Below are 14,319 nucleotides of genomic sequence, written 5' to 3' on the forward strand. Positions count from 1 at the left end.
CACCACCACAGGGAGCAGCGCCTTGCTCACACCGTGCCTGCGTTGGAAACCTCCTTCCTCTTTGGCTCATCCCAGGACGATAAGGAGACAGGGTAAGACCGGGACGCCGTCCAGCCAGCATGGTCCAGTTTTGAGCTGGCGCTCAGCACCAGGAAACGTCCAGTACTTGAACCCAGCAACGCGGACCAGCCGCTTCCCCCCTGCATCCTCAGGCCAGGAACCACCTCCACTCCTACAGGGAAAAAGCCAGCCCCGAAAGCCAGAACACCCCAGAACACCTCGCAACCCCACCCCGGCTGTCCCCGTCCCCTGGCTGCTGACCTGCTCTCCACGGGACACCTCTGTGCTTGCCCTCTGCCTCTGGAGCAGAGAGATAGGACAGAGAAGAGAGGTGGCGGGATGTCGTGCCGAACAGCAGTGGACGAGCAGGTTTGACAGCTGGTGTCCAGCCCCACCCCGCCCCCAGTGTGCCTTTTATGGGTGCCGGGAGCTTCCGCCTCCATGGAGCCAGCCCAGCCTTTGTTTTGCTGACGGAAGGGACAGGAGAACCCTCGGAGAACTGTCGTGCATCTGGTCGACCTGCAGAGGCAGTGGGGGGGTGGGGGTGGAGGGTGTCAGGGTCGGGCCGGGAGTTCTCTCTCCTTTGTGAACCACTGGCCCAGTTTATCACGCTGTCCCCCTCGGGAAACTCCTAGGGAACTTGGGTCACCTCCGGGCTCCTTCCTTGTCCTCATGGGTGAGGGGCCAAGTGGTGGCTCAGCAGTAATGCGACTGGACCCACATGGGAAGGTCTTAGGTTCAGGGCCCGGACCTGCCTGTGCTGGTGCAGTCCAGACTGACGAGGGCCCCGGCCTGGGCCCCGGAAGGAGTATCTCTCCGTGTCTCAGAAAAAAATGGACGAATAAACTCAAATCCCAATCCACCCGTCTGGAGTCAGAACCCCGTAACTGCCATTTACTGTTAAGGAAAGTCCTGCTTCCTCTGAGCTCTGTGTGGGGTCTGACACTTCCCACCTGCGTGGCTGTGCCCGTGGTCACCGCCCTGGACCTCTGCAGTGGCTGTGCCCACTGCCGACCCCCAGCTCAGCAGGCAGGCAGTCCTGTGAAAGCGTGAGCTGGGCATGCCACTTGTGCCCGTCGGCAGGTCCCGGACCTCGGCACGACCCAGCAGGCCCTGCCTATCTGGCACCTGGAACTCGCTCCCTTTCCCCTGCCGCAGACACCAGGCCTCCTTGGCAGCCTGCGGATGCCCCAGCCACTCCTGCCCAGGGCCTTCGCACTTGCTCTCCCTGCTGGAACTCTCCCTCGCCTCCTCCAGGGTGGGTGCCACTCAAACGCCTCCTTCCCCAGGAGGCTCTGCCCTGGCTCTGTTTGAGGGGCAGGCTCCCTGTGCTTCCCTGTCCCATGCTGGCCTTCTCTTTAGGACTTACCGCCCCCGACACGGCGCGTGTTCTAGTTTCTGTCTGGCTCCTTGCCTGCCTCCCACTGCAAGCCCGTGACCTACGGAGGACAGGAATTCTCGTCTGTCTCGTTCTCTTTCGCGTCCCCACCCCAGACCGTGAAGGTCCATGACACAGCTTGGGTCCTGCTTCTGGCTGAGGCAGACACTGGTGGGGAGAGAAGGGAAATTCACCACTCGAGTAGGAAGAAGGACCTTAAGGCTTATCATGCGGACGCTGGAGGTCACGCTGGAGGTCGGTTTGGCCTGCTGATTGGCAGCCACAGCCCAAATCACACCGCCCACGCAGCCAGACCAGGGCGAGGAGCTGCAGCCACGCTGGCAGAGCTCGGAGGCCAGCGCGGGCCGCGCGTGCTCTGGAACTAGCGCTAGTCCGTGTGCAGCAGCCGGGCCTCGGGCAGGCTCTTCCCCTCAGCCTCGGCCTCCTGATGGCTCCAGCAGTGCCAAGCGTGGCCTGCCTCGTGGTGGGAAAGCACACCTGACCGTGCCCGTACAGGGAATGTTCTGGATGGTCACAGAGAATGCCAGGCTGCTGCTCTTCAGAACAGAAATAGGGAGCTCTGGGAACAAGTTTTCCAAGGGCTAAGCCCCTATCTTATTCTTGCGGCTCCCTCTGGAGGACCTCCAGACCGGCAGGGGGGGCGGGTCACTGCGGCTGGGGTCCATAAAACCCCTGTGGTAACGGCTGGGTGAGGGCGTCCCCAGAGAAACTGCAGCGTGGGCAGCTGGGCACCAGGATGGCACCACCTAGTGGCCCCAGCCCCAGGCAGCGATCAGTGAGGGCTGCAGACCCTCTGGGACACACTACTCAGCCTCAAATCTGAAGAGTTAGGGGAGGGCGATCTTGTGGTCGGGTGAAGAGGGAGATGCTAGGCTGTACGAGGAGAACGCCAGGCGCACGGGTAGTGCCACCACATGGGAGGCCGCCACGCAGGGCCAGGGTTCAGTTCCCAGGCAGATCTGAACACTGGGCACAGTTCTAGCTGAGGCCAGGGCAGGAAGGCCATGACACAGCGAGACTGCCAGAACCTGCACAGGAGAACCCCAAGAATGGGGGTTACGCTGGAGAAGGTCCTGCATCTACTCCCCTGCCCTGGGTGGACAGCAGATGTGGGACTGCGAACCGTAAAACGAGGATGACGCTTCTCCCTGCGACAGTGACCGGGAGGATTCGAGGACTTTGTCCTGGATGTTCTGAACAGGTTCTGGGCTCTGAGCTGGCATCTCAGCAGCCAGGCATGCCTCCATGTTGTGGCCCTCCTAGGACCGACTGCAGCTGGCCTGGCCCCCTCTGGCTGCACCATGGCGGAGTGGGGGAGAAGGACAGGAAGCCTCTTGCTTGAGTTCTTTCCATAGCCAGCGCCTGCTGCTCCCACCGCTGCCCACCTGCCAACGCTGCCCGGGGTCTGGGCACCACAGATCCCACCCATGGGCTGGATCTATCAGATTTTCTTTTCCTTTTAAAAAATCGAGGTGAAACTCACACAGCGAGACACCGCCGTTTAGCGCTCAGCGGCACTCCGCCCACTCATGACGCTGTGTGACCTGTTGCTCCCAAGCCACACAGCAGCCCTCTGAGCCCGTGGACGTGCCTGTCCCGCACGCTCCGTGTAAGCGTCATGTGAGGTGGCCTTGGTGGCCGGCTTCTCTGCTGAGTGTGATGTCTGTAGTCCTACATCACCACGTGTGCCCACGGTTCCTTCCTGGGCGGCCACGTAACAGTCCACTGTCTGAGACGCCCACGCTGCGCCCGCTCCCAGCTCCGTTACCGTGAGTGGCGCTGCTGGAACACGGGTGCTCACGTCATTCTCGTCTCACGCAGGGGCTCACGCCGAGGCCAGGCGCCCACTTTGTCCTCCTGGGTCCTGCCCAGCCCGTCCATCAGCCTTCTCCCCAATATCTGCAAGACCCCTGTCACCACTGCCGCTGAGCCGGCTCTCTCGGCCACCACCGCTCCCTGGGGCTCCCAGCCCCTTCTCCTGACCCTTTCCAGTCCCTTCACTCCAGCCTCGGGCAGCAGTCATGTCATCTCTAAACCTTACCAGAATGTGTGTCCCTCTCCCAGAAGAAGGCCACCCCCAAGTGGCTCCCTTGGCAGCCACGATACTCCGTAAGACCTTTTATGATCTGGCCCTGGCCCAGCTCTTGTCCCTACCTCCCCAGCCCCCGCTGCCTACACTCTCTGTGCTACAACCGCCGCGCCTCCGGCCCTGAGCTGTCGATCTCATGCCCGTCCCAGGTCCTCTCTTCCTGGAATGACTCCTCTGAGTGTCACTGGCCACCTCCTCCCTGAGCGCAGGCGCGCCACACCGTCACTCGCCCGTCACTCCGCCACGCTGCCTTACTTACATCACGGCTGTCACACAGCCTACAGTGGGCTCCCGTTCATGTGCTCTGTCGCTCTGGCCCTCCTCCACTGACTCCAGCGCCCCGACCTGCACCTGCACCTGCCCGACAGGGGCGTCTCTGCACATCTGTCACCTGCTACGGTGTGGGTCAGCCGTGCTTAGGACGGTGCCCCACCCAGCCACATGTGGTTACAGAGGACCCTGCCTAGAAAGGACCAGGGTCACCCTTTAATGCCTAGGGTGGGGGCCTGTGGCAGGAACTGGCTCTCTGGAGACAGCCCCTGGGATCAGGTGGAGGCTACTTCTATCCAGGACATCCCCTCCTGCAGGAGGGGTGACTCAGGGGACTCCAGCCCAGCTGAGCGGCTCTGCCCCTGTACAGATGAAACCACCCCAACTCCTTCAGTGGACTCCAGGAGCCAGCGTGGGTGCAGTGCAGTGTGGGCACAGGGGCGGGGCCTGTGGTGTGGACCCCTGCGCTGCTCCTGTCTCCCTCACAGCACCTTGGCAAGCTCACGGCACTCCTGCTCACTGGGACACGACCTGTCCCCCCCACCCCCCGCCCTGGAGGTCCACATGGTGAGCACGCCAGCAGCTACTTACTGCACACTACTGTGTGTTAGGGAGACGGAGGAGGACAAAGCACATGGTCCTGCTCTCCCCCAAACATAAACGACAGGGGAGGGCCTGGCAGGTGACACGGTGATTAAGGCCCTGGACTCCCACATGGCTGACCACAGTTTGAGTTCCGAACCCAGTGGCTTAATAAACACACCAGGTGCGTGCATGCGTGGCCGAAATCTCGAGAGAATGGAAGACAAGGGGTTGTGGTGTGGCCACCCCTTCGTGATTCCTCACTCTGTCTCTCTGTCTCTGTCTCTCTGTCTCACTCTGTCTCTCTGTCTCTCTGGCAAGTACACACACCCTATGGCAAAAATCTAAAACAAACAAAAAAGGCGTGGGACGCGAGGTGCTGGTGAGCGTGGGGTCCTGGGGCGGGGCACAAGGGCCTGGCCTCTGTGACTGGAGGTCTCCTTTTGGGCTGCCCAGGGGCCTGGAGGTGAAGAGCCCCAGGGTGACAAGGGGTTAGAAGCCACTGTCTAGGGCACTCAGAGTCCGGCCGGTCCTACCTCTCCTGCAGGGTTTGAAGTTACCTGACTGCTTGCAAACTAGCTAAGATCCGCACGCCTGCGCCCGCACTTGGAACAGGAAGTGGGGTGCCTGCCGAGTGCACAAGCACTCACCTGGAGCCGGAGCGGTGCTGCGGGACCCCGAGTGTGCTCCGTTTCTAAGGAGACACCTGTGCGCGGCCGCCAGAGCTGCCTGGAGCGTGGCCTCACAGATAGGACCGGTGGCAGGCGTGCTGTGGGCTCGCGGTCGGCGGGCTCGCGGTCACCCACTGGTGATGGCACATGGGGCAGACGACATGGAGGAGGTCTGGTGTGCAGAACATAGGCCCCGAGGTTAACGGGAAGCCTCTTCTCCGAGACCCGGCCGCTCCCACATCATGAAAAGGCAGGTCTCTCACTGCACCTGTATGCTCACGCGTGACGCCGCCTACTTCCCCGGAGTCTGCCAAACTCCTCCTTCACCCTCCGCACCCTCTGCTGGAGCAGGCCACGAGCCACCCACGCCTCTCTTCACCAGCACCTCGCTGCTCACGTGGGGTGTCTGGGGGGCAGATCTGCTCTCCAGGAGGGAGGGGCCGCATCTGCTCAGTCCCCCGCGCTTCCCTACAGAACGCTGAGCACGCTCCTCCTGCTGTCCTCGCTGACCCTGGCCTAAAAGGTTGGTGGCCCTGTGAAACGACAAGAGCGATCGGACACAGCACCAGGGACACTGCCAGGAAAAGGGCATGGGGCGTCAGGTCGCCAGGTCGCAGAGACGTGAACAAGCCTAGGCGGAGCTGGAGTTGGAGCCTAAGACCGGAACACCCCCGGCCCCCCAGGAGGCGAGAGTCCTCCCTGCACCTGGGAGAGGAGTGCGGCTCGGCCCCTCCCCCTCGACGGGAAATTCTGTCAGTCACCGTCAATGGACTCTCCACCTCCACCTTGGCAAGGCTATTTTACCGCTGGTCAGCACCCAGAGCAGTACAGCCCAACAGGGATACAATTAAAAAGTATTCGCCACATTTTTAAAAAGTAAAAAGAGGTGAAATAAAATTTCGTGAAGTGTATCTTTTTTATTTGATTAGCATTCTATAGCCATCAGAGAGATGGGAGTGGAGAGAAAGCGAGCCTCCAGGTCTGGGGCTCAAACCATCATCAGCTATGTGGGAGTCCAGTGCCCTAACCACCACGCCACCTGCTGCCCCCAAAGTGTATTTATTTCTTCCCTGAGAGAAACAGCCCCAAAGGGTCCCGATGCCGTGATGCGGCCCAGCCTGCCAGGCCGGATCATGGGCACCTGCTTGCCTGGCATACTCGGGGAGCTCTCTGGATGTGAACTTTCCCACGTGGGTCGGCCTCTCAGGGAACCCGTTTTTGGGGTGCCACTGTCCGGCCCCGAGGTTAATTTAAATAACATCGTTTTCTGTGTTAAGTAGCAATAACCCAGTATGTCCAAACTATGATCATTTCAACGCAGCCGGTGCACACGAGGCATTTCATATACTGTCCTCACACTAGGCACTGAGACCTGTGGGCTTCACGTCGTGGCCCGGGGCACAGCTGGCAAGGCAGAGGGAGTGAGGCGACAGGAGCGTCTGCACTTCTGCTTGACTTTATCTAAGGTAGAGGCCTGCTGGGGCCAGCCGGGGTTGGGTGGTGAAGGTGCTGGAGGCCCAGACTTGGTTTGCTTTCTCACTTTTCCTCTTTCTGTTTCTCTCTGGTGAGTACATGTGGCCTATAGTACATTAAAATAATAATAATAAATAAAATAGTTACTTAATTTTTTAAAAAGAGGTTTGCTTAATTATCAGGCCAGTCTCCTGGTGTGGACAATCTGATGCAGATCGGGGGCTGAAGGCTCAGAGGGGCCAGCATTTACTTGTTTCCCGTGGACAGGGAGGGCAGACTCCTTGATAAAATGCAGGTCTGGTTTTAGCCACGTTAACCTTTACAGCAGGAAAGCCTTTTTATAAATTAATTTTATTTACCGTTATAATTTTTAAAATTTGTTATAGGGCATGTGCACTCACCAAAGAGGAACACAGGGAGAGAGAGAAACTGAGAAAGCAAGCCCCAGGTCCAGGATGTGAACCGCAGTCTGCCATATGGGAGCCCAGGGCTTGAAAGCACTGCTGACAAGAGGCCATGGGTATAGCTATGCCCAGATGCAAGCCGGGCACACAGAGGAGGACTGGGCTGGGCCCCGGGAGGTGTCACTCTCCCAAAGCAGGAAATGTGATTCTCAACAAGGGACGAGCTGCCCTGGGCAGCGAGGTTGGCAGGGGCATCCTAAGGAGCTGGGTGTGGATGCTCAGAATGGCAGGTTGGTGCGGAAGCGGCGGGCGACCCCATCTGGCTAGTCCCGTGTCCTGCAGGCCAGAACGAAAGCGCCCCCCGGGAACAAAGCCCTGGAGTTCACACCGGGCTCCACGGAAGTCAAGCCTCGCTCGGGTGCGAGTCCGACACCCAAGTCGTCGCGAGCTCGGGCTGGCCAGCTGTCGGACGCTGGCGACAGCTAAAATGGCAACAGCCGAGACAGACGCCTTCCGCGGGAGTAGTGGACCCACTTCGGGGCGTTGGCCTATCACTGACATCGCCTTCCTAACACCTACAAAAACATGAATTTACATATTTCAGAGATCTCTGTCCAAACTAATCTCTTCCCTGGTAGTCATCCTTGTCGGCCCTCAGCCTGTTCCCGGGGAGCCCCTGTTTAATTACTCCGCCGAATAAACCAGCAAAAAGACACACAACACAGAAGGCCGGTCTCGGGCACCAACGCGGGTTTCCGGCCGGCCTCGGCGCTTTTTATACGCTGGCGGGGGCGTCCGCCCCTCCAGAGATCCCGCGAGATCTCCACATTGCGAGAGCAGCGCCCCTCCCCCCGCCCTGCTGCCCCGCCGTACGTACGCACGTTTCCCATACGCCGGCGCGTGGTGACGTCACTTCCGCGGCGGCGACGGCGTGGGGCCTGCTTCCGCTTCCGGGGGGTGCGCGCTCGCGGCCGACTCGGAATTATGGCGGGCACGGCCCCGCCGGCGGCCCCCGGGCCGGCGCGGCGTGGGGCGCGCGCGGGGACCCGGCCGGGCGGGCGCTGGCGACCCCAGGCCGGCCCCGGGTGTCAGGAGTCGGGCCGAGCTCGGGGGCCACGGCGTGCGATCCCCCAGCACCGTCCGGTGGGGCGTGCGCCCCTGGGTGCAGAGCGCATGCTGGGTGCAGCGGGCGTGCAGACCTCCAGGCCCGCGCCTGCGGGGTGCCCCGGGCAGTGGGGCTGGCGGCGAGCCAGGCTGCCGGCGCCCCCGGCGGCGGGAGGGAGGGAGCGGGGGCCGAGGTTGCTTCTCGCAGCGCAGTCGGCGTAGGGAACGCGAAGCGGGAAACAGTGCGGTGGCCGCGGGAGAAGGAGCGCGCGGGGCGCGGGATCGGGGCTCGCAGCAGCGGGCACGACCTGTGAGCCGAGAGCGGACGGCTGGTGCCTGGGCCTCGTAGCCCTTGGCCGGCGCACTCCAGGACCTGAAAGAAGCCCCTGGGGGCCGGCAGAGGTTGGCAGAGACCCCACCTTGTGAAGACAGGTGGAGTGGCACAGTTTGTGTTCTGCGTCTCAGTTCCCCGGGAAAGCCCCCTGCAGGGTTTTACAGCAGAGTGACAAGTTTGTTTTAGAGCTTGATCTGGGGTCTGGATTTGGGGTGAGGTGAGGCAGGAGAGGAAGCGGGAGGTGAGTGGGGCGGCCTTTGCTCTGGTCCCAGGAGAGGTGGTGAGACTGCCCAGGGCTGGGAGGCTGGTTGGTGGGGGTGAAACGTGCACGGCTGAGGATGGAGCCCGGAGCTGCTCAGCTTAGCTAGGGGGCGGCACCCCGGGAGGCAGAACCAGAGCTCTTGCTCCCGTCTGTAGTCTGTGCGGGACCCTGAGTTGGCAGGGACAGTGGTTTGTGTAAGTTGGGAGCCAGGGAAGAGGTTGGGTTGGGACGTTTTACAGAGGGGAGTCCGAGAAGGTCTGTGGTCTGTGTCATGCCCGGGCCTCTCTGCGGAGGGCAGTCTCAGAGGGCTTGGGGAGGTGAAAACAAGCCCTGCAGCAGAGCTTCCTGAGGCCGACAGCCCCACCTGCCAGGGCATCCCACCCCCAAATGCTGTTTTTGCAATCCATGTGCATGCTTTCATGAGCAGTTTAAATCATCTGTCATGTTTGCATTTCTGCTAAGATGCATCATTTGTGCCACATTTTAAAAGCCTGCCTAAAATAATTAGAACATGATTGGATGATGTGGCTGGGACAGGAAGAGGGGCAGGCAGACGAGCTCACTACGGTCAACGGGAACAACCCACAGACCTAATACTGTTAGTAGGGAAGAGCAGTGGCGAGGTGCTACCAGGTTTATTTTCGTTTTTTTTTTTAACTTAAAAAGTAATATGCAGGGGGACCAGCAGTTAGCGTAATGGCTATGTCGCTGGACTCCCATGTAGTCGACCACGGTTCGCGTCCCGGACCCGGTGGCTTAAAACTCACGCCGGGCGTGTGTGTGTGCGTGCCCAAGATCCCGAGAGGAGACTGGAGGAGAAGGGGTTGCGACGTGGCCATCCCCCCTGGGGGGTGATTTCTCGCTTTCTGTCTCTCTGTCTCTCTCTGTCTGTCTGGCGAGCGCACACGCCCTATAGCAAAAACCTCTCCAAAAAAAAAAAAAGTAATATGCAGGGTCCAGTAGGTAGTGTAGAGGTTAAAGCCACGGGATCTCATATGACCTGCTGAGTGGTTTGAGTCCAGGGCCCAGCATCTTGAAAAACATGCCAATTGCTGGTGCATACCTACCCAAAATCCCAAGAGGAGAATGGCAGAGAAGGTATTGTAGTGTGGCCACTCTCTCCCTGCCCACCCCCTGGGGAGTGCTTTCTCACTTTCTCTCTCTCTGGCGAGCGCACACCCTATGACAAAAGTCTTTATTTTAAAAAACTTATTATTATTTTTAATTTGACTAGAGAGAGAGGGAGGGAAAATGAGAAAGTAAGCCACTAGATCCAGGACTTGAACCATGGCTGGCCATGTTGGAGTCCAGCACCTCAACCATCATGCTACCCGCTGGCCCCAGCAAAAGTCTTTACAAAGAAGTATATATATATTTATATTTATACATACACGCGCGCGCACACACACACACACACAGTCCCTCCGCACTCTGATTAAGGCCACTTGTAATTCAGTCAAACGATACGGAGGTATCTAGAGTAGAAAATGAGGTTCCCCCACCCCACTCCCCAGGGGCCACCAATAACACGCAGTATCATTTTGGTGCCCATATTGAGACCCTGCACAGCCAAAAGATTTTTAAAACAAAAATGAGCTTCTATATGTCCTTCAACATGCTGTTTCTTTACAGAGATTTTGTCTGTACAAATAATACTGTTAGTATAAAACCCGCCTCAGCCCAGTTTGTCACCCTGTGCCTGGAGAGTTTTCTCTTTTTTTTTTTTTTTTTTTGGAGAGTATTTTTGCTATAGGGCACTTGTGCTTGCCAGAGAGACAGAAAGCAAGAAATCACCCCCTAGTGGGGATGGCCATACTGCAGTCCCTTCTCCGTTCTCCTTTCGGGATCTTGGGTACGCACACACGTGCACCTGGCGTGAGTTTAAGCCACCAGTTCCTGGACTCGAACCACAATTGACTACGTGGGAGTCCAGCGACATAGCTGTGACATAGCCGTTACGCTTGAGAGTTTTCTGTGTTGAACGGTCACGACGGGTGGCGCTGGGAGTTAAAAGCAAACCGCGGCTGCCCTCAAGACCTGCCTGGTTTTAACGCGGCCTAGGGGTGAGAGCTAGTTTTCCTTCTGTTTGCAGGTTTTGAGAAACCGTCCGCCATCCAGCAGCGAGCTATTAAGCAGATCATTAAAGGCAGAGACGTCATCGCGCAGTAAGTTGGCTTGCCGCCCAGAGGGGGCTCAGCCGAGGCGTGAAGCAGAGTGCCCTCTGGTGCTCTGGGAAGACGGCTGTGTCCTCGGTGCGTGCACGCTGGGCCCCAGCTCGTTCCTTGACGTAGGTCGCAGGCGAGTGTGCACACCTGTGCTCGTGCACTCTGTTAAGGAAGGCTTCAATTTTGTCATTTAAAAAAGAAGTAGCAGTTTTTTTTTAATTTGCTATAGGACATACACACTCACCAGAAAGAGACACAGATTGAGAGAGAGTGAGGAGGGGAAGCAAGGACGCAAGCCACCAGGTCCAGGACTTGAGCTGTGATTGGCCATGTGGGAGTCCAGTGCCTTACACCGTGCCACCTGCTGGCCCCGGTTTTTCATTTCTGTAGCCAGTTTTGCACATTTGTCAGTCATCATGTGACATTTTATAGAATACTCTTTTCACAGCTTTTTTCCATGTTTACTTTTTTTTTTTTTTTTGAGAGGTTTTTGTTATGTGGCGCGTGTGCTTGTCAGAAAGACAGACAGACAGAAAGTGAAAAATCACCCCCTCGGGGGATGGCCACACCGCATTCTCTTCTCCTCCATTCTCCTCTCAGCATCTTGGGCACATGTGCACACACGCCCAGCGTGAGTTTAAGCCACCAGGTCCAGGACGCGAACCGTGGTCGACTACATGGGAGTCCAGCGACATAGCCATTACACCAGCTGCTGGGTCCCGCATTTACTGACTTTAAAAAAAGTCTTGTTGACCCAAATTTTTGGAGGACAGTTTTAGTTCACAATTATAGAAAAGAACTATATTTAAGTGAAGAGGAGCCCCCCTTTTTCTCTGAAACCTTCAAAACACCTGTTGAAGTTGTAGAGTCTATGACTCCACAGCTGCCAGTCGGGAAGCCACATCTACCGTCCCCATCATCTTTGGAGGTCTGTGACACTGTACCTAGTCCTGCCTCCTTGCAATGAAGATGTGTGGGCAGGGACACCTGCTTGGAGGAAGCTGCCCGAGTGGTGCCTGAGGAGCCCGGCGGAAGCACGGGGAGGTGGTTACGGGAATGAGAGGTGGCTGTGGCTCCTCCCTCTGACCCGCTGCTCCTTCCTCACGCAGGTCTCAGTCTGGCACAGGCAAGACGGCCACCTTCAGTATCTCGGTGCTCCAGTGCTTGGATATCCAGGTAAGCGGGCACTCGGAGCGTTTGACGCATGCCGCACCTCAGTCCTGGGAAGCACTTGCCCTTTCTCCTGTCCCTGCCGCGTGGAGAAGTGCTGTTCTCAGTTCCTGATGGCACACTAACGTCCGAGCTGAGTAATACGTAATACTTGTCGTAGATTCACTTTTAAAGGGTTATTTATTTAGTTTTCTTTATTCATTCGTTTACTTTAATTTGACTAGAGAGAGAGTGAGAAAACAAACTACCAGGTCTAGGACCTGAACCACGATTGGCCTTGTAGAGTGTCCAGCGCCCCAGCTACCATGCCACCTGCTGGTCTCCATAAATTCCCTTTTTTTTTAACTAGAGGAAATTCTTGTCTGCAGAAAAGGATCCTGACTGGTACCTCCGTCCTTAGTGAATTTGCGATTTCAGCTTAAAACACTCAGGTTGCTTCCTTCTGTCAGACATCGAGTGTGGTCAGCAGGAGGCCTGAGTGTGAATTGCTGCAGTACCCTCACAACTACTGAGGAGCCTCTATTTCTGATACTTGTCTCACCAGGTTCGTGAAACCCAAGCTTTGATCTTGGCTCCGACCAGAGAGTTAGCTGTGCAGATCCAGAAGGTGAGTCTGGTAAGACGGCGCCCCTCTTGGGCGTTAGTTGTAAGGAGTGGTAGTTTAATCTTATCCTGTCCTGTTTGTTCAAAATGTTTTTTCTGATCCTAAACCTATATATATCATATGGATTGCTGATTTTGTGTTAAGTCTTTTTTTTTTTTTTTTTTTTGAGAGGTTTTTGCTATAGGGCACGTGTGCTTGCCAGAAAGAGAGATACAGAGAGACAGAAAGCGAAAAGTCACCCCCCAGGGGATGGCCACGCCACAGTCCCTTCTCCTCCATTCTTCTCTCGGGATCTTGGGCACGCACGCACACATGCCCGGTGTGAGTTTAAGCCACCGGGTCTGGGACTCGAACCGCAGTTGACTACATGGGAGCCAAGCAACATAGCCATTACGCCAACTGTTGGTCCCACGTTAAGTCATTTTTAGTGTTTGTGTGCTTTTAATGGTATTTTTGCACTCTTATAAATAATAAATTTAGGGGCCTAACAGGTGGTGTAGTGGTTAAGGTGGACTCCCACATGACTGACCATGGTTCGAATCCTAGTCCCGGAAGCTTGAAAATCATGCCAGGTGCGTGTGTGCCCGCCCGGAATCCTGAGAGGAGAATGGAGGATTGTGGTGTGGCCATCCCACCCTGGAGGCATTTCTCACTTTCCCTCTCACTGTTTGTCTCTCTCTCTCTGTCTCTTTGGTGAGTGCATGTGTCCTGTGACAAAAACCTTAAAGATAGAGACAACAAATTTTCCGATAAAAAGTCAATTTTAATAATAATGCATGTTGCTTCTAGATGAAGAGGATGGTGATTTTATGTATTAATTTTTTGTCTTTCTATAATATTTGCTGCTTTTGTAATAAGAAACAGTTCATTTTGGTGGAGAAAGCCTAGGAGGGGAAATCTTGGCCTTATATAAATACTGAGGTAGCAGTCGGTCATCCTAGCTTGGCACGGAGATGACCTTCGGGTTGGGGAAGCTGAGCTGTCCTGGCTGGGGCCCTGCATGATCTGTGTTCTGATTCAGGGCCTGCTTGCTCTTGGCGACTACATGAACGTCCAGTGCCACGCCTGCATCGGGGGCACCAACGTCGGGGAGGACATCAGGAAGCTGGATTATGGTCAGCACGTTGTCGCGGGCACGCCAGGGCGCGTCTTTGGTAAGAGCTTTGGTCCGTAAGACTGCCTCAGCTGACATCTGTAAGAGCTGCTCTCACGGTTTTAATTGGGTGTGCCGCGTGGCGGGTATTCGCATGCGGGTCGCTTGCAGGTGGTGGAGAGAACAGCTCCGGTTGCCGTGAGCGTCCTTCAGCGTGGCCACACGTGAGCCTTTCAAAATCTCATTTTATAGATATGATCCGTCGCAGAAGTTTAAGGACGCGTGCTATCAAGATGCTGGTTTTGGACGAGGCTGATGAGATGTTGAATAAAGGTACGAGGGGCGCTGTCCGCGAAGTTCTACCGTGCAGAGCTGGAGTGCGTCGCGCAGGGGCGTTCTGAATAGAGTAGCGCTTTCTTTTTGGAAAAGCAGTTATGCCATGGGCACAGCTACGAATGCAGAATTCTCGCTCGGAGTGTTCTTATTCCGGGGCCCGTGGGGGTTTCCGAGCTGAATCACAAGCGGGGCAGCTGCGTGGCAGCCCAGACTGACGCTGCCCCGCGCCGTGGTGGTCAGCACGCGTGGGCCGTCGGGGTGCAGCTGCGGGACACCCGGAGCCCATGGGGGGGGGGGGGGGGG

The 14,319-nt window shown here is 57.0% G+C and overlaps 1 protein-coding gene across 1 annotated transcript in view; it reads left to right on the forward strand.

The window, feature by feature from the left end:
* The first annotated feature begins 2,760 nt into the window (after nt 1-2,760).
* The window catches only part of EIF4A3 (eukaryotic translation initiation factor 4A3), a 28,118-nt gene continuing 16,559 nt past the window's right edge, over nt 2,761-14,319 (forward strand). The window contains exons 1-8 of the mRNA XM_027770830.1: nt 2,761-2,768; nt 5,755-5,880; nt 7,291-7,469; nt 10,717-10,813; nt 11,923-11,989; nt 12,528-12,590; nt 13,609-13,741; nt 13,933-14,013. Of these exons, the coding sequence (XP_027626631.1) occupies nt 2,761-2,768; nt 5,755-5,880; nt 7,291-7,469; nt 10,717-10,813; nt 11,923-11,989; nt 12,528-12,590; nt 13,609-13,741; nt 13,933-14,013 (754 nt within the window). The remainder of the gene's footprint in view (nt 2,769-5,754; nt 5,881-7,290; nt 7,470-10,716; nt 10,814-11,922; nt 11,990-12,527; nt 12,591-13,608; nt 13,742-13,932; nt 14,014-14,319) is intronic.

The sequence above is a fragment of the Tupaia chinensis genome, unplaced genomic scaffold (assembly GCF_000334495.1).
Source record: "Tupaia chinensis unplaced genomic scaffold, TupChi_1.0 Scaffold000159_1, whole genome shotgun sequence".
NCBI classification, from domain to species: Eukaryota; Metazoa; Chordata; class Mammalia; order Scandentia; family Tupaiidae; genus Tupaia; species Tupaia belangeri.